Below are 25,913 nucleotides of genomic sequence, written 5' to 3'. Positions count from 1 at the left end.
ACTTTCATGGGATTGTCTGGGAATAACTGAGGATAAATGTTATGATTGAATTTTAATATCTTTTACAGACAAACCAGGGCCACCAGTTAAGCTAAAGGTTGTGGATACAACTAAGACATCTGTCACCCTGGGCTGGACTAAGCCTGCCTATGATGGAGGAAGTGCAATTACCAGCTATGCAGTGGAAAAGAGAGAAGGAGAGCAGGAAGAATGGTCTGTAGTCAGTGCTAGAGGAGAAGTGAGAACAACTGAGTATGTTGTATCCCAGCTTCAACCTGCAGTCAATTATTATTTCCGTGTGTCTGCTATTAATTGTGCTGGGCAAGGAGAACCTATTGAAATGACAGAATATGTACAAGCTAAAGATATACTTGGTATGTACCTTTAATTGATTTAATTATCATTTTTTAGGGTTTTGGTATTTCAAATAATTTTATATTTTGTTTTCCAAATTATTCATATTTTATTATTATTATTTATTTCTGCAGAGGAGCCAGAGATTGACCTGGATGTTGCTCTCAGAACCTCCATTGTAGCTAAAGCAGGTGAAGATGTACAGATAATGATTCCATTCAAAGGGAGACCTCCTCCAACTGTCATATGGAGAAAGGGTGAAAAGAATCTTGGAACTGATGAAAGATATAACATTCAGAACACAGAATCATCCACATTACTTACTATTCCTCAAGTTACTCGGAATGACACGGGAAAATACATTCTCACAATCGAGAATGGAGTTGGTGAACCAAAATCTTCATTTGTGAATGTTAAAGTACTTGATACACCATCAGCCTGCCAGAAACTGCAGCTTAAACATGTTTCTCGTGGCACTGTTACACTTATATGGGAGCCACCGCTCATTAATGGTGGTTCTGAAATAACAAATTATGTCATTGAAAAAAGAGATGCCACCAAAAGAGCCTGGTCTACTATTACAACAAAGTGTTCTCATACAACATTTAAGGTAACTAACCTGTCAGAGAAGACTGCATTCTTCTTCCGAGTTCTTGCAGAAAATGAAAATGGATTGGGAGAACCTTGTGAGACTTCAGAACCAGTGAAACCTGCGGAAGTACCTGGACCTGTAAAGGATCTGGCCATGAAAGATTCTACAAAGACTTCTGTTACCTTACAGTGGAGCAAACCTGACTTCGATGGTGGTAGCATTATATCAGACTATGTTATTGAAAAGAAAATGATTGAAGAAAAAGAATGGTCACATGCAGGCATAAGTAAGACATGTGAATTTGAAGTTGAAAAACTTAAGGAGCTTTCTGTCATGGAATTCAGAGTATCTGCTAAAAACGAAAAAGGATTGAGCGATGCTGTTACTGTTGGACCCATTACAGTAAAAGACTTTGTAATAACACCTGAAGCTGACCTTTCTGATATCTTTGGAGGACAAATTGCTGTAAGAATTGGCCATAATATGCACATTGAATTGCCATATAAAGGTAAACCCAGACCAACTATGAGCTGGCTCAAGGACAGCATCCCTCTTAAAGAAAGTGAACAAGTTCGCTTCAAAAAAACTGAAAACAAAATAAGTTTAAGTATCAAGAATGTGAAAAAAGACAATGGTGGCAAATACACCTTAATTCTTGATAATTCAGTTTGCAGAAAGTCATTTACAATCACAGTCATAACTCTTGGTCCTCCATCAAAACCCAAAGGACCCATAAGACTAGATGAAATCAAAGCAGACAGTGTTGTTATGTCATGGGAGGCTCCTGAAGACAATGGAGGAGGAGAAATCACCTGCTACAGCATTGAGAAGAGAGAAACTTCACAAACCAATTGGAAAATGGTGTGTTCTAGTGTTGCTAGGACAACTTTCAAAGTTCCTAACCTAGTTAAAGGCACTGAATATCAGTTTAGAGTTCGTGCTGAAAACAGATATGGAGTAAGCCCACCACTTGTCTCAACAGATGTTGTAGCAAAACACCAGTTCAGACCACCAGGCCCACCAGGCAAACCTATTGTGTACAATGTAACGGCTGATGGAATGACAATATCTTGGGATGCTCCAGTTTATGATGGAGGTTCAGAAATTACTGGATACCATGTTGAAAAGAAAGAAAGAAATAGCATCTTGTGGCAGAAAGTTAATGTTTCACCAATATCTGGTAAAGAATACAGAATTACTGGATTGATTGAGGGCCTGGATTACCAATTCCGTGCATATGCTGAAAATTCTGCTGGTGTAAGCCCAGTTAGCGAGCCAAGCAAATTTACCTTGGCTGTGTCTCCAGTAGGTGAGTAAACAAGCACTTCACTAAGACAATGTATATATTGTCATATATTGTTAGCCATCATGAAGGTTTATAATAAAAATAATCCTGTATGCAATTATTTTCCTTTCAGACCCACCTGGCACTCCTGATTATATTGATATCACCAGAGAAACTGTCACCCTTAAATGGACTGCACCACTGCATGATGGAGGCAGTAAGATTGTGGCCTACAGCATCGAGAAACGGCAAGGAAGTGATGACCGCTGGCTCAGATGCAATTTTATTGATATCACTGAATGTCAATATACAGTTACAGGACTTAGCCCAGGTGACCGATATGAGTTCAGAGTGATTGCAAGAAATGCTGTCGGAACAGTCAGCCCACCATCACAATCTTCAGGCTATATCATGACCAGAGATGAATGTGGTAAGCATTATTTATTAATATTTTAGTATGTTACACTTGCATTTTTATATGATAGGTTCTAAATCCAGCTAAGCACCTGGCTGGCACCTTTTAGCTTATATTGGTATATGAGCTGCTGACTGGAGAGGGAGTGTATTCCACTCCTCCCAGGAGCAACAGGCTTTCCCCACCTCTCCCTCCCACTCCACGCAGAGGTAGAGCAGAGTTAGATGCAAGACCAGCATCCAGCAGGGATCCATAGGATTTAACCAGTTGCTACATTTGGGGCCACACAGGAGTTTTTCCTTAAGCATATCATGAGGAGTTGTTTGCCTTCCTCTGCTATTGAATGCATCTTGGAATTCACAGTGGGGTCCTGCTCTGTCTATGCTACTGTATTAACATTTAGTTATGGTTTCGCTATTTTTCTTTGTTGCAACTTTGGCAGTAGTCTATTGCAGAGATATTGTGTTGTTTTAACCATTGCTCCAAAACATTTTGACACATTTGACAATGGGTGTAGGCCGGGATTAGATCACTCACGGGGTGAGTTTGAGTAACCTCAGAGGTTTGACTGAGCCACTGTGGATAGGGGTTTGCAATTCCCCTTCCCTTTTGAGTCAGGCAGGAGCTTCTAACAGCTGTGGTGCCTTACAGGTGTTCACAGTAATTAAGGCTGACTACAGGGACTAAAGATAACTTTAAAATAGAGCCAAAGGCCTTAATTTGAGGTTCTGTGGTTTACAAGTGGCAGCTGCAAAGATATGTCTGTCTTAGGTTAGGTAATGGTTTTGTTGCTATGCAGAATTTAGAAATGCAAATTGCTAAAATAGCTCAGCATGTTCCACCAACACATTTCAATTAATATTTTAACCTATGGTTTAATATGATGGCGAGTGGATTAACACAGAAAAAATAATTCTTAGGATATAAAATTTCAGATAAGACAGCTTACAATATAATATTGATCCCTACATTTTAAAAATTCTGAATTTTCTAATCAGAAGAGAGAGTCTATATATGCCTTTATTATTGTTTGTTTAGTAGGAATGAATACCTTGATAAATATGACTGAATGTATATACTTTATTTTATCTTTCTTCTTAGTTCCTCCAACAATTGAATTCGGTGCTGAGCACTTTGAAGGCCTTACTGTTAAGGCTAGAGAGAGCATTAGACTTAAGGTTCTTATCAAAGGCCGTCCAGTACCTCAAGTGACTTGGTTTAAGGATGGAAAGGAGATTGAAAAGAAGCTGAATATTGAAATAACAAACGTTATTGGATATAGCACTATCTTTGTTAGAGATGCCACTCGGGACCATCGTGGTATATACACGGTAGAAGCCAAGAATGCATCAGGCACCAAAAAAGCAGACATTACAATCAGAGTACAAGGTACTTTGTAGATGTTTTTAGTAAGCTATTCTTAAATATTTACATTGTAAGTGGCAGCACAAGTAAATTATAACTCTGATGCTTTATTATCACAGATACCCCAGGAAAAGTTGGTGGACCAATACGATTCACAAATGTTACTGGAGAGAAGATGACATTATGGTGGGAGCCTCCAGCTAATGATGGCTGTGCTGCCATTACCCACTATGTGATTGAAAAACGTGAAACCAGTAGGATTGCCTGGGCATTAGTTGAAGATAACTGTGAAGCCTCCAGTTACACGGCACTTAAATTAATAAAGGGCAATGAATACCAGTTCCGTGTCTCTGCAGTTAACAAGTTTGGTGTTGGCAGGCCACTAGAATCTGATCCAATTATAGCACAAATACCATACAGTAAGTTTCCTTTATGTCTTGAACAAATTACGCAATTACCAACTTTTGTTGCATGTTTTCTAAGCTGTTTTTCATTTTGCAGCTGTTCCTGATGCACCAGGTATGCCAGAGCCTACCCATGTAACGGGAGACAGTATCACACTCACATGGGCTAGGCCAAAATCCGATGGTGGAAATGAAATCAACCAGTATATCCTGGAAAGAAGAGAAAAAAAGAGTGTCCGCTGGGTCAAAGTATCCAGTAAGAGAGCCATTGCTGAGACAAGATACAGAGTAACTGGCCTGACTGAAGGCAATGAATATGAATTCCAAGTTATGGCTGAAAACGCTGCAGGAGTAGGACCTCCAAGTGCTGTCTCAAGGCTGATTAAATGTAGAGAGCCAGTAAACCCACCAAGTGCGCCTACTGTTGTAAAAGTGACAGATACGTCAAAGACAAGTGTAAGCTTGGAATGGACCAAGCCAGTTTTTGACGGCGGCATGGAAATAATTGGCTACATCATTGAAATGTGCAAAGCTGACTTAGGAGAGTGGCATAAAGTCAATGCAGAGACTTGTATTGCTACCAAATATACTGTCACCGGCTTAGAGGCAGGTGAACATTATAAATTTCGAGTGAGTGCTGTCAATGGAGCAGGCAAGGGAGAAAGCTGTGAAGTTCCTGCTACAATCCAAGCAACTGACAGACTGTCTTCACCTGAAATTGACATTGATGAAAACTTCAAGCAGACTCACATTGTCAGAGCAGGTGCAACTATTCGGCTGTTTATTGCCTTTTTAGGCAAACCTGTTCCTACTGCTACATGGTCTAAAGCAGACTCAGACCTTAGCCTGCGTGCTGACATTCACATAACTGACTCATTCAGCACGTTGACTGTGGAGAACTGCAATAGAAATGACGCTGGCAAATACGTCTTTACTGTAGAAAACATCAGTGGTAGCAAATCTATTACATTTACTGTCAAGGTACTGGACACTCCTGGCCCACCAGGTCCTATTACCTTTAAGGATGTGACCAGGGGTTCTATTACTTTAATGTGGGATGCTCCTGTTTTGGATGGAGGTGCCCGCATCCATCACTACATTGTGGAAAAGCGGGAAGCAAGCCGTCGTAGTTGGCAGGTAGTGAGTTCAAAATGTACCCGTCAAATCTTTAAGGTCACTGATCTTTCAGAAGGTGTGCCATTCTACTACCGTGTTTCAGCAGAAAATGAATATGGTGTAGGTGAACCATGTGAATTAACAGATCCAGTTGTAGCCACCGAGGAGCCTGCTCCACCAAAGAGACTAGATATTATTGATACTACCAAATCTTCTGCAGTATTAGCTTGGCTGAAACCTGACCATGATGGTGGAAGCCGTGTCACTGGATATCTTCTTGAGATGAAACAAAAGGGATCTGACTATTGGGTTGAAGCTGGTCAAACTAAACAACTTACTTTCACAGTTGAAGGTCTTCTAGAGAACAACGAATATGAGTTCCGGGTCAGGGCAAGGAATGATGCAGGCTACAGTGAGCCAAGAGAAGCTTTCTCTTCTGTTATTATTAAAGAGCCACAGATTGAACCAACAGCAGATCTTAGTGGAATAACTAGACAACTTATAACTTGCAAAGCTGGAAGCACCTTTGCTATTGATATACCAATTAGTGGGCGACCAACTCCAAAAGTAACATGGAAACTTGAAGAAATGAGACTCAAGGAAACTGATAGAGTGACCATCAAGATAACAAAGGATAGAACTACACTGATTGTGAAGGACAGCATGAGAGGTGACTCTGGCAAATATTATTTGACACTTGAGAACACAGCCGGTGTGAAAACATTTGCTGTCACAGTGGTTGTCATCGGAAGGCCAGGTGCAGTTACTGGCCCTATTGAAATATCATCCATTTCTGCTGAATCCTGTGTATTGTCATGGAAAGAACCTGAAGATGATGGTGGCACTGATATTACAAACTACATAGTTGAGAAACGGGAATCTGGTACAACAGCATGGCAGCTGATAAATTCCAGTGTCAAACGTACACAGATCAAAGTTACTCATCTCACTAAATACATGGAATATGCTTTCCGGGTCAGTTCAGAAAACAGATTTGGTGTCAGCAAGCCCGTGGAATCCACACCAATAGTTGCTGAGCATCCATTCGGTAAAAACAAACATACACACATACATATTTTAAGAAATTATTTTTTCTGGTTTATGTAATTAGTGGCAATATCTAACTTTTTTCTCTTGCTTTTTACAATCAGTCCCACCAAGTCCACCTACCAGGCCAGAGGTCTATTCTGTGTCTGCCAATGCCATGGCCATTCGCTGGGAGGAACCATATCATGATGGTGGCAGCAAAATCACTGGATACTGGATTGAAAAGAAAGAGCGCAATACCATTCTTTGGGTGAAGGAAAACAACGTGCCATCCTTTGAATGCAACTACAAAGTCACAGCACTAGTGGAAGGTCTGGAATATCAATTCAGAGTTTATGCCCTAAATGCTGCTGGTGTGAGCAAAGCTAGTGAAGCTTCCAGACCAGTAGTGGCTCAAAACCCAGTTGGTAAGTGTATCTTTTAGAGTATATTTGTTCTTTACTCTTTAAGCAACAACGGAATTAGATTTTTCATTTTACATTGTCCTCTTTCAGATCCACCAGGCAGACCAGAAGTAACAGATGTCACAAGGTCTACAGTGTCATTGAGCTGGTCTCCGCCACTTTATGATGGCGGCAGCAAAATTATTGGGTATATTATAGAACGCAAACCATATAACGAAGCTGGAGATGGACGCTGGCTGAAATGCAACTATACCATTGTCTCAGAAAACTGCTTTACTGTGACAGCTCTTAGTGAAGGAGAAGAATATGAATTCCGTATATTAGCCAAGAATGCAGCTGGTGTAATCAGCAGAGGATCTGAATCTACTGGTGCTGTCACTTGCAAAGATGAATATTGTAAGAAACATTGTCCTGAGTCATTTAAAATATTGTATAGCTTGCAGTTTTAATACTATAATATTAATGTTTTTATCTCTTTATGATAGCACCACCAAAGGCTGAGCTGGATGCCAGATTGCAAGGAGAAATTGTGACCATAAGGGCTGGATCTGATCTTGTTCTTGATGCAGCCATTGGTGGGAAACCAGAACCAAAGGTCTTCTGGTCCAAAGGTGACAAAGAATTGGACCTGTGTGAAAAGATCTCTCTGCAGTACACCAGCAAACGGGCCATTGCAGTTATCAAGTATTGTGACAGAAGTGATAGCGGAAAATACACACTAACAGTAAAAAATGCCAGTGGAACAAAGAAAGTTTCAGTCCTTGTCAAAGTGCTTGGTATGTATTTCATAGATAATGGTTTGCTGTGAACATTCATTAGATTTCACAATTATAGTTATAAAAAAAGAGAGAGAAGCTTTTCACTGACTACTATTATTACACCTTTGTTCACCCCTACTCAGATTCACCTGGTCCATGTGCAGGCAAAATCACTATTAGCAGAGTAACCGAAGAGAAGTGCACTCTGGCATGGAATGTTCCACATGAAGATGGAGGTGCGGAAATCACCCACTACATTGTAGAAAGACGTGAAACCAGCAGGCTCAACTGGGTTATTACTGAGGCTGAATGCCAAACATTATCATGCGTGGTGACAAGACTTATTAAAAATAATGAATACATCTTCCGTGTGAGAGCTGTCAATAAGTATGGGTCAGGTGTCCCACTTGAAACAGAAGCCATTGTTGCTAGAAACTCTTTCAGTAAGTGCTTTCATCTTTTAGCTCCAGCATTTATGGAGTTTTCTCATATTTGAAAAAAAATCTGATTTTTTTCATATTTTTGAACACCAACAGCTATTCCATCACAACCCGGTGCACCTGAAGCAGTGGGTATTGGCAAGGAACACATCATTATTCAGTGGCTGCAACCAGAATCAGATGGTGGCAGTGAGATTAGCAACTATCTTGTAGACAAACGTGAAAAGAGAAGTCTACGCTGGACACGAGTCAACAGAGATTACACTGTTTATGATACCAGACTGAAAGTTACAGGTCTAATGGAACATAGCGAATATCAGTTCCGTGTCACTGCAGTGAATGCTGCTGGGAACAGTGAGCCGAGTGACGCTTCTCAATCTATCCTGTGCAAGGAGCCATCATGTAAGTAGTTAAATTCAAAATATATTTTTAATACTTATTAAACATAGTGCCTCATAATTAACCACACTGACATTCCAAATAAGGGATCCAAAAGAATATTTGAATTCATTATGATCACCAGCATTGCAATGAATTTAAAATAAAAGTGATTATAGTTAATTTCAGATAAATTTCTAATCACTAATTATTTAGAATATTGTTACTAAATAAGGTCTTTTAAACTGTAAAATGTTCCCTGCAATAATATGAAATGTGTGTTCCTCTATTCCAAAGACACTCCTGCACCTCCTTCAGCTCCAAGAGTTGTGGATACTACTAGGCACAGCATAAGCTTGGCATGGACAAAGCCCATGTATGATGGTGGTGCTGACCTCTTAGGCTATGTTCTTGAAATGAAAGAAGAAGGCACTGAACAGTGGTACAGACCACACACTACCACCACCTTAAGGAATGCTGAATTCACAGTGACTGCTCTTAAAACAAGCCAGAAATACCGTTTCAGAGTTGCTGCCACAAATGTGAATGGTATGAGTGAATTCAGTGAATCATCAGCTGAAATCGAACCTGTAGAAAGAATAGGTAATTTGAAAACCCACATTTTTTTTATGGAGAGGTTATATTTTTCTTTAAAACTATTCAAAGATGAATTCATTCTGTATTTCTCCCCTCTCCCCATCAGAAATACCAAACCTTGAACTTGCTGATGATCTAAAGAAGACTGTCACTGTCAGAGCTGGTGGTTCTTTGCGCCTAATGGTGTCTGTATCTGGCAGACCACCTCCAGAAATTACATGGAGCAAAGAGGGTGTTGACCTTGTAAATCGGTCTATTATAGACACTACAGAGAGCTACACTCTGCTTATTGTGGATAAAGTTAATCGATATGATGCTGGCAAATATGTGGTTGAGGCTGAAAATCAATCAGGCAAGAAATCAGCAACAGTCGTTGTTAAAGTATATGGTGAGTATTGTTACTATTACATACTGATATTGCACTGTACTTAAACATGGTGTTTTACAGACAGAAGGAAAAAGGTGTTTGCTGAAAGGAGTTTGCAATTTAAGTAGAACCCAGAAAATAATGATAAAAGACCATGGCGGGTAAGGTGGGAGAGGAGGGGAGGAGGGGGAAAGAAGAGATACAGTAGAAATCAAAGAGAAATATGTTTCTAAAGGATGAGTTCATCTATGAAGTTCAAGTCCTGATGTCTTTACTTAGCCAAAATTCAGTAATTACCCAAATCAGGAAAAGAGCAAATAGGAAATAATCCATTTTGATTTTGCGTTTAGATACACCTGGCCCATCTGCCACAGTGAGAGTTAAAGAGGTGTCGAAAGATTCTGTGACAATTTCTTGGGAAATTCCTACTATTGATGGTGGAGCACCAGTTAACAATTATATAATTGAGAAACGTGAGGCTACCATGAGAGCATACAAGACAGTAACTACCAAATGCAGCAAAACATTTTATAGACTTACAGGACTTATAGAAGGAGCTATGTACTATTTCAGAGTGCTGCCAGAAAATATTTATGGTATTGGTGAACCTTGTGAAACATCTGATGCAGTACTGGTGTCGGATGTTCCTATGGTGCCTCAGAAACTGGAGGTAGTTGACATCACTAAATCAACTGTAACTCTTGCATGGGAGAAACCACAGCATGATGGGGGCAGCAGACTGACTGGCTATGTTATTGAGGCCAGCAAAGCTGGAACAGAGAAGTGGATGAAGGTTGTGACACTGAAGCCTGCAGTCTATGAGCACACAATCATCTCACTAAATGAAGGTGAACAGTATTTGTTCAGAGTCAGAGCACAAAATCAGAAGGGTGTGTCAGAACCAAGAGAGATTGTCACAGCGGTAACTGTACAAGACCAAAAAGGTAGGTATAATAGTTAAAAGGACAGGTTGAGGACTACTCGAAATATGTGACATTTTATTTATAAAATGGATATTAAAAAGGTTTTGTTTTGTTTTTTTAATAGTGTTACCCACAATTGATCTTGCTGGAATAACTCAAAAGACAGTTCATGTGCCAGCTGGCAGACCCATAGAGTTAGCTATTCCAATTGGTGGCCGACCACCTCCAGCTGTATCTTGGTTCTTCGCTGGTTCTAAGCTAAGAGAATCAGAACGCACCAAGATTGAAACTGAAGCCAAAGTAGCTAAATTAAGTGTGCGTGAGACCACAATACATGACACTGGGGAGTACACACTTGAACTGAAGAACACAACTGGAACTGCTGTTGAGACTATAAAAGTTATCATTCTTGGTAAGGATTTATTATTAAGATATGATTGTCCACAATCCTTCCTCCTTCATCATGAAATTTATCACAATGGCAACCCAGCTTCTTTTTTAAAACAGTAACTTATGTCCTTTTTAATTTTTCCTAGACAAACCTGGACCACCTACTGGACCTATCAGAATTGATGATATTGATTCAACTTCTGTTACCATCTCCTGGGAACAACCTGAGCTGGATGGTGGAGCTGCACTGAGTGGTTATGTGGTAGAGCAGCGTGATGCACACCGTCCTGGATGGCTACCAGTTTCTGAATCTGTAACAAGGACAACCTTTAAGTTCACTAGACTCATTGAAAGTTCTGAATATGTGTTCCGTGTGGCTGCTACAAACCGCTTTGGAATTGGATCATACCTTCAGTCTGACATTATAGAATGCAAGAGTAGAATCAGTAAGTCTACATTTTCTCCAATTCTCTACATTTAAAAACGGAGAACAGTTTACATGGGCCTATGTATTAATACAACAGGGCTAGATCCCCTAGAATAAATCCTATTATTTCCTTTGCCCAAATAACAAGCTATATTCTCATGTATACTAATCATGTTATACTTGTGGAGAAAAATGCCACATCTAAAACTAATATGTTGCCCTGTATATGCATAATGTACATGCTCTGGATAGAGTATTGGACTATGACTCTGGAGACCTAGGTTCTACTCCCAGGTGTACGCACTGGCCTGCTGGGTGAGCTTAGGGAAATCGCTTCACCTCTCTCAGCCTCAGCTTTCTCCTTTGTGATCTGGTGATGAAAAGCACTACAGGTGCTAGGTAGCATGTATTATGGATTAGTCCCCAGAAAGTTACATTTGTAAATGCATTCTCATATTTTCTTTCTTAATTCTGTGTCTTTTTGTTACAGGTCTTCCTGGTCCTCCTGACACTCTACAAGTGTCAGATGTCTCTCGTGAAGGCATGACACTTATCTGGCATCCGCCAGAAGATGATGGTGGCTCACAGATCTCTGGTTATATTGTGGAACGCAAAGAAGTCAGAGCAGATAGATGGGTCCGTGTAAATAAAATTCCAGTGACTATGACACGTTATCGCTCCACTGGACTGATTGAAGGACTAGAATATGAACACCGTGTCACAGCTATCAATGCCAGAGGCACAGGCAAACCAAGCCGTCCTTCCAAATCTGCTGTTGCTATGGATCCAATTGGTAAATAATTTCCTACATGGAGAAAAGAACATTTGAGGCAGAGGGGAATGTCACTGTTAAGACCTGCTGTTATGTTTAACAAACTGAAATTTTTCATCTGGATAGCTTAACGTACTGCAGCAGATATTTTAATTAAATTAATGTACAAATAATATTTTAAAAAACTGTTTTATTCATTAGTTTCCTGTGTAAACATCACTATTACTAAATACTTATCAAATGGTGCATGTTAACATTTTGCTTTGCCTTTTACATATTCAAACTAAACATAGAACTATCTTAAAATATATTTATCTGCTATCTGGTCTTCTATTCCAGCTCCCCCAGGTAAACCTCAGAACCCAAGAGTTACTGATACTACAAGAACATCAGTGTCCCTGGCCTGGAGTCCACCGGAAGAGGAAGGAGGTTCTAAAGTCACTGGCTACCTGCTTGAAATGCAAAAGGTTGATCAGTTTGAATGGACCAAATGTAATACCACTCCAACCAAGATACATGAATACACCTTGACACATCTCCCACAAGGCGCAGAGTATAGATTCCGTGTGATGGCCTGTAATGCTGGTGGGCCTGGAGAACCTGCTGATGTGCCGGGAACAATCAAAGTAACAGAAATGCTTGGTAAGACGTTTTAGGTCTTAGTTCTTGCTGAAAATAGACATAAGCAATTGTTTTGCATAAAACAGATATAACAAAATATCTGTAAAATAGATGTAACATAACGTGTTGGGTTTATTTTCAGAATATCCTGATTGTGAACTTGAAAAATACCAGGAAGGTCTGTTTGTGAGACAAGGTGGAGTTATCAGGCTTACAGTACCAATTAAGGGTAAACCCATACCGATATGCAAATGGACTAAAGAAGGCCATGACATCAGCAAGAGAGCAATGATAGCAACTTCTGAGACACACACTGAACTTGTGATCAAAGATGCAGAAAGAGAAGATTCTGGTACCTATGATTTGGCACTTGAAAACAAATGTGCAAAGAAGGCTGTTTATATACAGGTCAGAGTGATTGGCATTCCAAATCCACCTGAAGGGCCACTTGAGTATGATGACATACAGACTCGCTCAGTCAGGGTAAGCTGGAGACCTCCTACTGACGATGGTGGGGCAGATATTATTGGTTACATCATTGAGAGGCGAGAAGTACCTAAGACTGCCTGGTACACTGTTGACTCCAGAGTGAGGGGAACATCATTAGTCGTGAAAGGGCTCAAAGAAAATGTGGAGTATCACTTCCGTGTTTCTGCTGAAAACCAGTTTGGTATTAGCAAGTCCCTGAAATCTGAAGAACCAGTTGTACCAAAGACACCTTTGAGTGAGTAGATTTTTGTACAATCAACTTCCTGTTTTAATTATCATCTCTTATGTTTGTAAAAGTACAATCACACACACACACACGAGCTTTAAAAATATATGGTTATTATGTTATTTTTAACAGATCCTCCAGAGCCTCCAAACAATCCACCAGAAGTGCTTGATGTCACAAAGAGCTCTGTTAGCTTATTCTGGTCCAGACCTAAAGATGATGGTGGTTCTCGTGTCACTGGCTACTATGTTGACCGTAAAGAGACATCTACAGAGAAATGGGTCAGGCATAACAAGACTCAAATCACAACTACAATGTTCACAGTCACAGGACTTGTTCCAGATGCTGAATATCAGTTCCGCATCATTGCCCAAAATGACATTGGTGAGAGTGAACCAAGCCCTGCTTCTGAACCAGTGGTGTGCAAAGATCCATTTGGTAAGAAAACTCTTTGAATTAGTTGACATTTTGGAAAGCAATTTAGTGAAGTTCTTAGAGAAGTGAAATTTAACTTTTGTAAATACTCTGTAATTTATAGACAAACCAAGTCAACCTGGAGAAATTGAGATCACTTCTATATCTAAGGATAGCATTACTTTAGAATGGGAACGGCCTGAATGTGATGGTGGAAAAGATATCCTGGGATACTGGATTGAATATCGTCAGTCTGGAGACAGTGCATGGAAAAAGTGCAATAAAGAACGTATCAAAGACAGACAATTCACAGTGGGAGGTTTACTGGAGGCAACAGAATATGAATTCAGGGTTTTTGCAGAAAATGAGACTGGAGTCAGCAGACCTCGAAGAACAGCTATGACAGTAAAGACTAAATTAACATGTAAGTTTAAATGTACTATCCTAGTCACTATAATTTATGTGACAGATTAAATGGTATTTTATGTCCTGATAAACTATGATGTTGTGCTCATGAACATTATATATTGGCTATATGGTCTTAAAGAATAAGCCTGCAAGTTTAAATGTAAATTGGTGACAGGTATACGTGAAGGATGTGTATAGATAAAGTAATAGTGGAGGAACATTTAATAATTTTCTTATCTTTAACCTTTCAATGTTATAGCTGGAGAAGCACCAGGCATAAGACAAGCAATGAAGGATGTTACAACTAAACTGGGGGAAGCAGCTCAGTTGACATGCCAGATTGTTGGGAGACCTCTTCCTGACATTAAATGGTATCGTTTTGGCAAAGAACTGGTACAAAGCCGAAAATACAGAATGTCATCAGATGGACGCACCCATACACTGACTGTAATAACAGAAGAACAAGAAGATGAAGGTGTCTACACTTGCATGGCTACCAATGATGTTGGAGAGACTGAAACTAGTGGCAAGCTACTCCTGCAGGCTCCTCCTCAGTTCCACTCTGGCTTCCCACTGAAAGAGAAATATTATGCAGGTGTGGGTGGCACCCTTCGCCTCCATATTGTGTACATTGGTCGCCCAGTACCTGCTATCACTTGGTTCCATGATAAGAAACCTTTGAGAGACTCAGAAAATGTTACTATTGAGAACACAGAGCATTATACTCATCTTGTCATTAAGAATGTCCAGCATAAGACCCATGCTGGGAAGTATAAAGTGCAACTAAGCAACATATTTGGAACAGTTGACACTGTACTTAATGTGGAAATACAAGGTATTTAATCTATTTCCAATAATTCTGCTGAATAATATTCTCTAAAATATTTCCTGGCAGATAACTAAAATACTATGTTTTCCTTTTATAGATAAACCAGATCAACCAACAGGGCCAATTGTTGTGGAAGCCCTACTGAAAAATTCTGTGGTAATCAGCTGGAAGCCACCTGAGGATGATGGAGGTGCTTTGATAACAAACTATGTGGTAGAGAAACGTGAAGCTAAGGAAGGCACAGAGTGGCAACTGGTATCTTCAAGCATTTCAAGCACGACGTGCAGAATTGTTAACCTAACTGAAAATGCAGGATATTATTTCCGTGTGTCTGCTCAGAATATGTATGGCATTAGCAAAGCACTAGAGGTTTCATCAGTTGTTGTTATCAAAAGTCCATTTGGTAAGTGTGCACCAAAATACGAGTTTACATATATCTGCAAATTACTAAGCTAACTTCATTTAACATTTTGAATCTTTTTATTCTTTACAGAAAAACCAGGGCAACCTAGTCAACCTATAGTAACTGCTGTTACAAAGGACTCTTGTGTTGTGTCCTGGAAACCACCAGCTAGTGATGGAGGTGCAAAGATCAGAAATTACTACCTCGAGAAACGTGAAAAGAAACAAAACAAATGGATTGCAGTAACAACAGAAGAAATTCGTGAAACAGTCTATTCTGTGAAAAGTCTTGTTGAAGGCCTTGAATATGAATTCCGTGTAAAATGTGAAAATCTAGGAGGTGAAAGTGAATGGAGTGAAGTATCACAACCAGTCATTCCAAAATCTGATGTACCAATTCAAGCACCACATTTCAAGGAAGAACTAAGAAACTTGAATGTGAAATTCAGAGCCACTGCCACATTTGTTTGCAAAGTCACCGGTCAACCTAAGCCTATTGTTAAATGGTTTAGACAGGGTAAAGAGATCTTGCCAGATGGTGAAAAGGTTAAGATACAAGAATTTAAAGGTGGATATCACCAGCTGGTCATTACAAATGCAACAGATGATGATGCCACTGTCTACCAAGTTAGAGCTACCAATCAGGGAGGATCTGTCTCTGGCACTGCCTCTTTGGATGTTGAAGGTGAATAAAGTGTTTCGATGCTTTAGTCAAATTCTTATTTAACTTTCTAAAGTTTAGAATTCTCCTGCTGTGTTTTAGTTAAAATATTGTTTGTACTGATGGGATCTTTCTTTCTTTCTGCTACAGTTCCTGCTAAGATTCACTTGCCCAAAAATCTTGAAGGTATGGGAGCTGTTCACGCTCTCCGAGGTGAAGTGGTCAGCATCAAGATTCCATTCAGTGGCAAGCCGGATCCAGTGATTACATGGCAGAAAGGACAAGATCTCATTGATAACAATGGACACTACCAAGTTATTGTTACAAGATCATTCACCTCTCTAGTTTTTCCAAATGGTGTGGACAGAAAAGATGCAGGTTTCTACATTGTTTGTGCTAAAAATAGATTTGGCATTGATCAAAAAACAGTTGAATTAGATGTGGCTGATGTACCTGATCCACCAAGGGGTCTGAAAGTAAGTGACATTTCAAGGGATTCAGTTAACTTGATCTGGACTGCTCCAGCAGCTGATGGTGGAAGCAGAGTCACAAACTACATCATTGAGAAACGTGCTACTACAGCAGAGAGGTGGATTCGTGTTGCACAAGCTCGTGATACCCGATACACTGTGGTAAACCTATTTGGCAAGACAAGCTACCAGTTCCGTGTAATTGCAGAAAATAAATTTGGGCAAAGTCAGCCTTCTGAACCTACAGAGCCAATTATAACACAGGAAGATAAGACAAGAATGCTGAACTATGATGAAGAAGTTGATGAGACCAGAGAAGTCACCACAGTTAAAGCATCTCACTCTTCCACAAAGGAACTCTATGACAAATATATGATTGCTGAAGAGCTTGGGCGTGGGCATTTTGGAATTGTTCACCGCTGTGTTGAAACAGTTTCCAAGAAGACCTTCCTGGCCAAATTTGTTAAAGTAAAGGGAGCTGACCAAGTTTCAGTAAAGAAAGAGATTTCCATCCTAAACATTGCTAGGCATAGAAATATCTTGTATCTTCACGAATCATTTGAAAGCCTAGAAGAATTAGTCATGATCTTTGAGTTCATATCTGGAGTTGACATCTTTGAAAGAATTAGTACAACCTCATTTGAACTGAGTGAAAGAGAAATAGTAAACTATGTATACCAGGTCTGTGAAGCACTTGAATTCTTACACAGTCATAACATTGGACATTTTGATATCAGGCCAGAGAATATCATTTACTTCACAAGAAGAAGCTCCACAATTAAAATTATTGAGTTTGGTCAGGCTAGACAGCTGAAGCCTGGTGACAACTTTAGACTTCAGTTTACTTCTCCTGAATATTATGGACCTGAAGTACATCAACATGATGTGGTCAGCACAGCTACTGACATGTGGTCACTTGGTGCCCTGGTATATATACTTCTAAGTGGTATTAATCCTTTCATTGCTGAAACAAACCAACAGACTATTGAAAATATCATCAGTGCTGAATACAACTTTGATGATGAAGCATTCAAAGATATAAGCATTGAGGCCATGGACTTTGTTGATCGCCTACTAGTAAAAGAAAGGAAAGGTCGTATGACCGCAGCAGAAGCACTTAGTCATCCGTGGATGAAACAGAGGACGGAAAAGATCAGCACTAAAGTCATCAAAACATTAAGACATAGGCGGTACTACCAGACCCTGGTGAAGAAAGAATGGAATATGGTTGTGTCAGTAGCTCGCATTTCCTGTGGTGGTGCAATTAGATCTCAGAAAGGGGTTACAGTTGCCAAAGTAAAAGTTGCATCAATTGACATTGGCCCCATTTCTGGGCAGATAATGCATGCTGTTGTAGAAGAAGGAGGGCATGCCAAATACACATGTAAGATTGAAAATTACGATCAGTCCACACAAGTGACTTGGTACTTTGGTATCAGGCAACTGGAGAACAATGGGAAGTATGAAATCAGCTACCAGGAAGGAGTGGCAACCATGTATGTCAAAGACATTACTAAATCAGATGATGGTACATATAGATGCAAGGTAGTAAATGACTATGGTGAAGATAGTTCCTATGCAGAACTATTTGTGAAAGGTGTGAGAGAAGTTTCTGAGTATTATAGATACAGAACAGTTAAGAAAGTGAAACGCCGAGTGGATACTATGAGACTTCTAGAGAGGCCACCAGAATTTACTCTGCCTCTGTATAACCACACTGCCTATGTTGATGAAAATGTCAGGTTTGGAGTAACTATAACCGTCCACCCAGAACCTCGAGTAACATGGTTCAAATCAGGTCAGAAAATCAAACCAGGTGATGACGATAGGAAGTATACTTTTGAATCGGACAAAGGTCTTTATCAACTTACCATCCATAAACTTACTGAGGACGATGATGCTGAGTATAGTGTTTTGGCACGCAACAAATATGGTGAAGACAGTTGCAAAGCTAAGCTGACTGTAATTCCACACCCACCTCCAGCAGACACCACATTAAGACCGATGTTCAAAAGACTATTAGCAAATGCAGAGTGCCAAGAAGGCCAAAGTGTGTGCTTTGAGATAAGGATATCTGGTGTACCAAAACCAACATTGAAATGGGAGAAAGATGGTCAACCTCTGTCATGTGGTCCCAACATTGAAGTTGTTCATGAAGGCTTGGACTATTATGCTTTGCACATCAGAGATACTTTACCAGAAGACAGTGGTTATTATAGAGTTACTGCTACAAACAGTGCTGGATCTGCAAGTTGTCAGGCTTACCTGAAAGTAGAACGCTTGACATATGTCAAGCACGAGTACAAGACAGAAGAAGAGCGGGAAAAGCATGTACAAAAACAAATTGACAAGACACTAAGAATGGCAGAAATCCTTTCTGGGACTGAAACTGTTCCACTAACACAAACTGCACAGGAAGCTCTAAGAGAAGCTGCCATGCTGTATAAGCCAGCGGTGAGTACTAAGACTGTTAAAGGTGTATATGAAATTCAGAAGGAAGAAATAAAGGAAGAAAGGAGACTTCGCATGCCGTACGAGATACCAGAGCCTCGCAGGCGTGTACGCACTGCTCTTGAAGAAGATCAGACCATTAAACAGTTTGTGCCTATGTCAGATATGAAGTGGTACAAGAAGCTGCGAGACCAGTATGAAATGCCAGGAAAACTGGACAGAATTGTTCAGAAACGGCCAAAGCGCATTCGCCTGTCTAGATGGGAACAGTTCTATGTGATGCCACTCCCACGCATTTCTGATCAGTATAAACCTAAATGGCGCATACCAAAGCTGTCACAAGATGACCTTGAAACTGTGAGACCAGCACGCCGTCGAACACCATCTCCTGATTATGAGCTTTATTACAGACCAAGAAGGCGATCACTCAGTGACCTGTCAGATGAGGAATTACTCCTACCTATTGATGACTATTTAGCCATGAAGAGAATTGAAGAGGAAAGACTGCGTCTTGAAGAAGAACTTGAGTTAGGCTTTTCTGCTTCACCACCAAGCAGAAGCCCTCCACGTTTTGAGCTGTCTGCCCTTCGTTATTCTTCAGCAGGGGAGCAGGTCAGTACAGAGGAAGCCAGAAAAAGAGAGCTGAGGTACTCAACCTATCACATCCCATCTAAAGCTGAAACTGGAGCAAGTTATGCAGAACTTCGTCAACGCCATGACAGGGCTGTCTATAGGCCACCAAAGCAAAGACAGAGAATAATGGATGAGAGGGAGGATGAAGAATTGCTTCGTCCAGTTATCACAACTCAGCGACTCTCTGAATACAAGAGCGAGCTTGAGCGTATGGCACAGGAGGAAGAGAGCAGAGTGAGGAGGAGACAGAGAGAAATAACTGAGATTACATCAGAAGAAGAAGAAGAAATAAAAATGGTGGAACACGTTCAAAGGGAATTTTCACCACCCTCAAGGCTATTAAGGAGGAGAAGATCTCTTTCTCCAACTTATATTGAATTAATGCGCCCAGTATCTGAATTAATTCGGCCCCATTCACGGCCTGCAGAAGAAACTGAAAGGAGATCCCCTACCCCAGAGAGAACTCGGCCACGCTCACCAAGCCCGGTGACTAGTGAAAGATCACTCTCTCGATTCGAAAGGATGGCCAGATTTGATATCTTCTCCAGGTATGACTCCATGAAAGCTGCTTTGAAAACTCAGAAAACAATGGAAAGGAAATACGAAGTTCTGACTCAGCAGCCTTTCACTTTGGACCACACCCCTCGCATCACTCTGAGAATGCGCTCTCATCGTGTGCCATGCAATCATAATACCAGGTTCATTCTGAACGTCCAGTCGAAACCAACAGCTGAAGTGAAATGGTACCATAATGGTATTGAAATCCAAGAGAGCAGTAAGATACATTTCACTAATACCAGTGGTGTGTTAACCTTGGAGATTCTTGACTGCCATATTGATGACAGTGGAACATATCGTGTTGTATGCACAAACTACAAAGGAGAATGTTCTGACTATGCGACATTAGATGTTACGGGAGGAGATTATACTACCTACTCTTCCCAGCGCAGAGATGAGGAAGTACCAAGATCAGTTTTTCCTGACTTGACAAAGACAGAGGCTTATGCTGTTTCCTCTTTTAAGAAAACATCTGCAATAGAGGCTAGTTCTTCAGTAAGAGAGGTCAAATCAGAAATGACAGCGACAAGAGAATCACTCTCGTCATACGAACGCTATGCTTCTGCTGAAAAGAAAATCACTGCAGCTGAAGAAAAATCATTGGAGGAAAGGGCTTCACTCAAGAAGTTTAAGACCACTCTTCCAGCAACAATATTAACAAAACCACGATCCATCACTGTCTCTGAAGGGGAAACTGCAAGATTTTCTTGTGACATTGATGGTGAACCAACACCAACAGTAACGTGGTTACGTGCAGGTCAAGCCATTGTTTCTTCCAGGCGCTTCCAAGTCACACGAACACAGTACAAATCTACTTTTGAGATTTCTTCTGTCCAGACATCAGATGAAGGAAGTTACATTTTGGTGGTAGAAAACTCTGAAGGAAGACAGGAAGCACACTTTACTTTGACTGTACAAAGAGCAAGGGTTCCTGAAAAAGCAATTACATCACCCCCAAAAGTCAAATCTCCTGAGCCTCGTGTGAAGTCTCCAGAGCCAGTTAAATCACCTAAACGTGTAAAATCCCCTGAACCACCTACTGCTCATGCAAAAGCTAAATCAGCAGCAGAAGGCAGGACAACTCCAGCGGAGAAAGTGCAGTTACCAACTGTTGCTCCTCCCAGGATAACTCAGCAACTGAAAGTGGAAGCTTGTGGAGATAAGGTAAGGTTTTCCTGTGCAGCTGAAAGCAGTATCTTAAGTGTCAGAGAAGTATCCTGGTATAAAGATGGCAACAAACTGAAAGAAGACAGCCATTTCACGTTTCATTATTCAGCAGATGGCACCTATGAACTCAAAATCCATAACCTTACAGAGTCTGATCAAGGTGCATATACCTGTGAAATCACTGGGGAAGGTGGTGTATCTAAAACTAACTTCCAATTTGTTGGCCAAGTTTTTAAAAGTATCCATTCCCAAGTGTCAAGCATGACTGAAAAGTCTAAATCAGTTGAGAAAGAGGCTGAGGCACTTAAAATTTCTACCCAGAAGAAATCAGCAGTGACAACTCAAGAAAAAGCAGTGGTCCAAGAAGAAATTGTTAAAAAGTCAGTAGTTTCTGAAGAAGCCAAAAGATCACATGCAGAAATTAAAGCTTCCTCCACTAAAATGACTGTGTCTGATGGTCAGAAAGTTACTGTGAAAGCTAACATTAATGGTGCAACTGAAGTGAAATGGGTGCTGAATGGAATAGAGCTACCTAACTCAGAAGATTATAGATATGGTGTATCTGGAAGTGATCACACTCTAACCATCAAAAAAGCTAGTCATAAAGATGAAGGAATACTTACCTGTGAAGGTAAAACTGACGAAGGCATTGTCAGATGCCAGTTTGATATGACCTTTTCTACTGAGCGCTCAAATGCACCAGCCTTCATCACACAGCCCAAATCTCAAAACATTGATGAAGGACAAGATGTATTGTTGACTTGTGAAATCTCTGGGGATCCTTCTCCTGAAATTGAGTGGTTTAAGAATAACCAACCTGTAAGTAATCGCTTACATATTAGCTTTAAAAATTGCATTAAAAATTCTTGTTAAAGTTGATCATAATCAAAAATCTTTTTCTCCCCCTCAGATTGCTATGTCATCCAAAATCAATGTAAGTCGCTCCAATACCATATATTCTCTTAATATTCTAAACGCTGCAGTGAGTGACAGTGGAAAATACACAGTCAAAGCTAAAAATTACCATGGACAATGCTCTGCTACAGCATCCCTGACTGTACTCCGTAAGTTCGTTGTTTAATTCTTATTGTTTTGAATGACTAGAACTCTCACCTGGTAGAATTAGATGCAACAAAATCTGTAGAGTGGTGTTGACTTACACATTTTAACACATTTCTATTTTTGTTATACGAAGTACAATATAATTTATATTTTACAAATGTGAGGGATCTTTTATGCTATTTGAACAGCTATTTAAGAGTGTTCCGTTTCCTACCAGATGAGTGTCAAGAGCACGCAGTGAACATTCTTAACTGTGATCTTGCCATTACCCGCTGGGTGCTGGTGATCACTGTTTCATCGAACACCAAAGTAGTTCATTTTAAAAAAGTGTATTACTCTACCATTAAAAATATATTGAACGGCCAGCAAAAGAATTTAGTTCAAGTATTAGCAATTCAAGAATATCTTGATTCCTGGAATCAAGGGGTTATTGTATTTTTGCTGCTGATGTATGTTTGTGCTTATGTTAAAGAGAAAGCAGCTGTGATATTTACTACTTGTTAGATGACTACAGAACAATTCACTTAACCAGAATATGTAGGTCAAACAAAGAGAAATTATAAAACAGTATTTAAAAGTACCTGAAAATGTTTCAGAATTTCTGCTGATATGAACTAGGCAAATGCATAATCTCTTGCTCTATGATTCTAGTGATAAATCTGACAGCAAACGCTTTCTGATGATATGTCTTAAAATTGGCAAGTAAGAGCTGCAGCTAGAGACTGAAGGAATAGCAAGGAGTTCCCATAGCTCTTTTTAGGTACATTTTGGGTGGCATTTTCTGGTTAGTCTGAAAAGGAATCAAAAACCAAATCAAAATACCCACTGCCAGAAAAAAATACTAAACTTCTTTAAAAAGCAGCAGAATTATATCTCTGGCCGCAGCTGTAATTTTCCTTTCTTCATACATGTCATAGGCTAATAAAATGTCTGCTTCCTGTTTCATTATATAAATTATTTTTAGTGATTTAGCCATGATTTGATCAAGTAATTGGCAACATTTTTATGGTCCATTGAAGTTTTCCTTTCTCCCTTACTCTTTTCTCCCTTCTGTGAAGTCAACATAGGATCACATTACTTGACCAGTTAAGGAGATGACATAGCTTTTTCCTTTTATGTTTGCTCTGCTCCACAGCTCTAATTGAAGAACCTCCAAAAGAGGTGGTATTGAGGACAAGTGGTGATGCAAGCATGCAGGAAAGTTTCTCTTCTCAGTCATTTCAAATGTCTGCTTCTAAACAAGAGGCTTCGTTCAGCAGTAGCAGCATGACCGAAATGAAATTCGCAAGCATGTCTGCCCAAAGCATGGCCTCTTCCATGAAAGAATCCTTTGTAGAGATGAGCTCCAGCCGTATTATGGGAAAATCTAGTCTGACACAACTGGAGAGTTCAGCTAGTAGAATGATTCAATCTGGTTTGAGAGGTGAGCAATAAAATTACTGGTAGAATTAGAATATCAAATACCCAGAAGTACTACTTAGAATACCTCTGCTGCAGGGAGATAGTTCTTAATGAAAATAACTAACTTGAAACTTACTTTCCCATTTTGCAAAGGAGTACCACCCAAAATTGAAGCTCTTCCATCTGATATCAGCATTGATGAAGGAAAGGTTCTCACAGTATCCTGTGCCTTTTCGGGTCAACCGGCTCCTGAAGTAACATGGTACTGCAAAGGGGAAAAAATTACTAGTCAGGAACAGCAAGGCAGATTCCATATTGAAACTAGTGAAGATCTAACCACTCTTATCATCATGGATGTCCAGAAGAATGATGGCGGACTTTATACACTGAATTTAGGAAATGAATTTGGTACTGATTCTGCCACTGTGAATATTAATATTCGATCAATTTAGAGGGCTTATCTGTTTTATTTACACTTGACTTTTTACAAGTGTCATATAGACTGAAATATCTGATCTGTAAATAGGAAAAAAATATTTTTGTACCTACCTGAATGAGACAAAGTTCAAAGATATACATTGACTTATAGTTATTATTTGACCTATGAATTTTAAACATTTTTCAGTGACATGTACATACTGTATATAGCCGAAGTTAACGGTTATGGAGTTTTGTACCATTTATTTTATGACTTTTAAAATGTAATTTTTGGAACTAACGGTTGGTAGGGGAAAGTTTCTAAGGAAACGAATACCCTGCTCAACATTTAACTAATTTTTGTGCCTCAACACAGTGTTGATGTCTAAGAATGCCTCAACAGGTAGAGAGGCTCCCTGTTGAAGACTGCATACACCTAAGAAATGATACTGTGCATTGTACTTATACGTGCACGAATATATATGTTGAATCAGAAGTGTAAGGCATTGGTGATGTTTGCATCTACCCTCCTGTAATCAGCACTTTAATGTTTTACATTGACTCTGATTGTCACACTAATTTTTATTTCCGGACTGACTTACAATATCTTGAGCAAAGTGCAAGCGGCCAGCACTTTGTTCACTCACTGTTTGAGTACTGTTTCTGGCATATTGACTACCTGAATAGCTTTTAAGAAGTAACACCACCTGGCCATTCCCTCGTTCAACAAAGTTGTTTAGGTACTCAAGTGCAGCAGCAGTACTGCCTCTCAGAGGTTCCGGGGTGCAATGATTGTGAGCTTGTGTGGTAGTATTAGAAATCTATTACGTATTGTAATTTCCAAGCAACTAAGCAATGAACCACAGTTTTAAAAAAAATCCAAAGAACTGTTGCTAAGACCACAATAGTGCCCTCACCTTCAATTTGATTTAGTTCTCTTAACATAGTAGTCAATTTTATTGTTAGCTGTATTTGTTGAACCTCCTTGAGATAGTATTGTTCATTTGAAATAAAGCATGCTACCTGCACTTTACAATGTGTGATTTCTTGTCATTTGGTCTTTACATTTAAACCCCAGAAATAGATTTAAAGGAGAGGAAACAAACAATTCAGATTCTTCTCTCTTTCTGATCATAGCCCACTTTCCTTCATTATTATACCCATCCCCTACCAGCACACACACATCTGTTAACAGAGAGGGAGTAGGGGAGACTGGTGAGATCAAGGCTGCAGATTCCAAGGCCAGAAGGGACCATTGTGATCAACTAGTCTGACCTCCTTTATAACACAGGCTACAGAACTTCCCCAAAATAATTCCTAGAGCGTATCTTCATAAAAAAAAAAATCCACCATGACCTTTGGTAAATTATTCCAGTGGTTAATTACTCTCACTGCTAGAAATTTACACCTTATTTCCAGACTGAATTTGTCTAGCTTCAGGTTCCAGCCACTGGATCATGTTATACCTTTCTCTGCTAAATTGAAGAGCCCCTTATTAAAGACATTTTCCTCAAGTCACCCTTCTCTTTATTAAGATAAATAAATTATATTTGCTACTGGTGCAACTGCTCGACTAATGTGGCCTGTGCTGGTGTCCACAATTCAAGAGGGATGTTGATAAAGGAAGTTCAGAGGAGAACTAGGGAATAATTAAAGGATTAGAAAAACAT

General features: G+C 39.8%; 1 protein-coding gene across 1 annotated transcript in view; it reads left to right on the top strand.

The window, feature by feature from the left end:
- Nucleotides 1–25,582, top strand: part of TTN (titin) — a 309,138-nt gene extending 283,556 nt beyond the window's left edge. The window contains exons 273-300 of the mRNA XM_043525559.1: nt 69–374; nt 489–2,255; nt 2,365–2,661; nt 3,748–4,035; nt 4,131–4,430; nt 4,513–6,579; nt 6,683–6,985; nt 7,073–7,378; nt 7,468–7,758; nt 7,884–8,183; nt 8,277–8,582; nt 8,856–9,161; nt 9,262–9,543; nt 9,873–10,466; nt 10,570–10,857; nt 10,982–11,281; nt 11,753–12,055; nt 12,374–12,676; nt 12,798–13,379; nt 13,503–13,808; nt 13,909–14,208; nt 14,452–15,027; nt 15,119–15,424; nt 15,515–16,108; nt 16,235–22,182; nt 22,274–22,427; nt 23,561–23,848; nt 23,980–25,582. Coding sequence (XP_043381494.1) covers nt 69–374; nt 489–2,255; nt 2,365–2,661; nt 3,748–4,035; nt 4,131–4,430; nt 4,513–6,579; nt 6,683–6,985; nt 7,073–7,378; nt 7,468–7,758; nt 7,884–8,183; nt 8,277–8,582; nt 8,856–9,161; nt 9,262–9,543; nt 9,873–10,466; nt 10,570–10,857; nt 10,982–11,281; nt 11,753–12,055; nt 12,374–12,676; nt 12,798–13,379; nt 13,503–13,808; nt 13,909–14,208; nt 14,452–15,027; nt 15,119–15,424; nt 15,515–16,108; nt 16,235–22,182; nt 22,274–22,427; nt 23,561–23,848; nt 23,980–24,278 — 18,260 coding nt within the window. The 3' untranslated portion in view covers nt 24,279–25,582. The remainder of the gene's footprint in view (nt 1–68; nt 375–488; nt 2,256–2,364; nt 2,662–3,747; nt 4,036–4,130; nt 4,431–4,512; nt 6,580–6,682; nt 6,986–7,072; nt 7,379–7,467; nt 7,759–7,883; nt 8,184–8,276; nt 8,583–8,855; nt 9,162–9,261; nt 9,544–9,872; nt 10,467–10,569; nt 10,858–10,981; nt 11,282–11,752; nt 12,056–12,373; nt 12,677–12,797; nt 13,380–13,502; nt 13,809–13,908; nt 14,209–14,451; nt 15,028–15,118; nt 15,425–15,514; nt 16,109–16,234; nt 22,183–22,273; nt 22,428–23,560; nt 23,849–23,979) is intronic.
- The last annotated feature ends 331 nt before the right edge of the window (nt 25,583–25,913 follow it).

The sequence above is a fragment of the Chelonia mydas genome, chromosome 11 (assembly GCF_015237465.2).
Source record: "Chelonia mydas isolate rCheMyd1 chromosome 11, rCheMyd1.pri.v2, whole genome shotgun sequence".
Lineage (NCBI taxonomy): Eukaryota > Metazoa > Chordata > Testudines > Cheloniidae > Chelonia > Chelonia mydas.
This window is presented reverse-complemented; position numbering and strand designations above follow the sequence as displayed.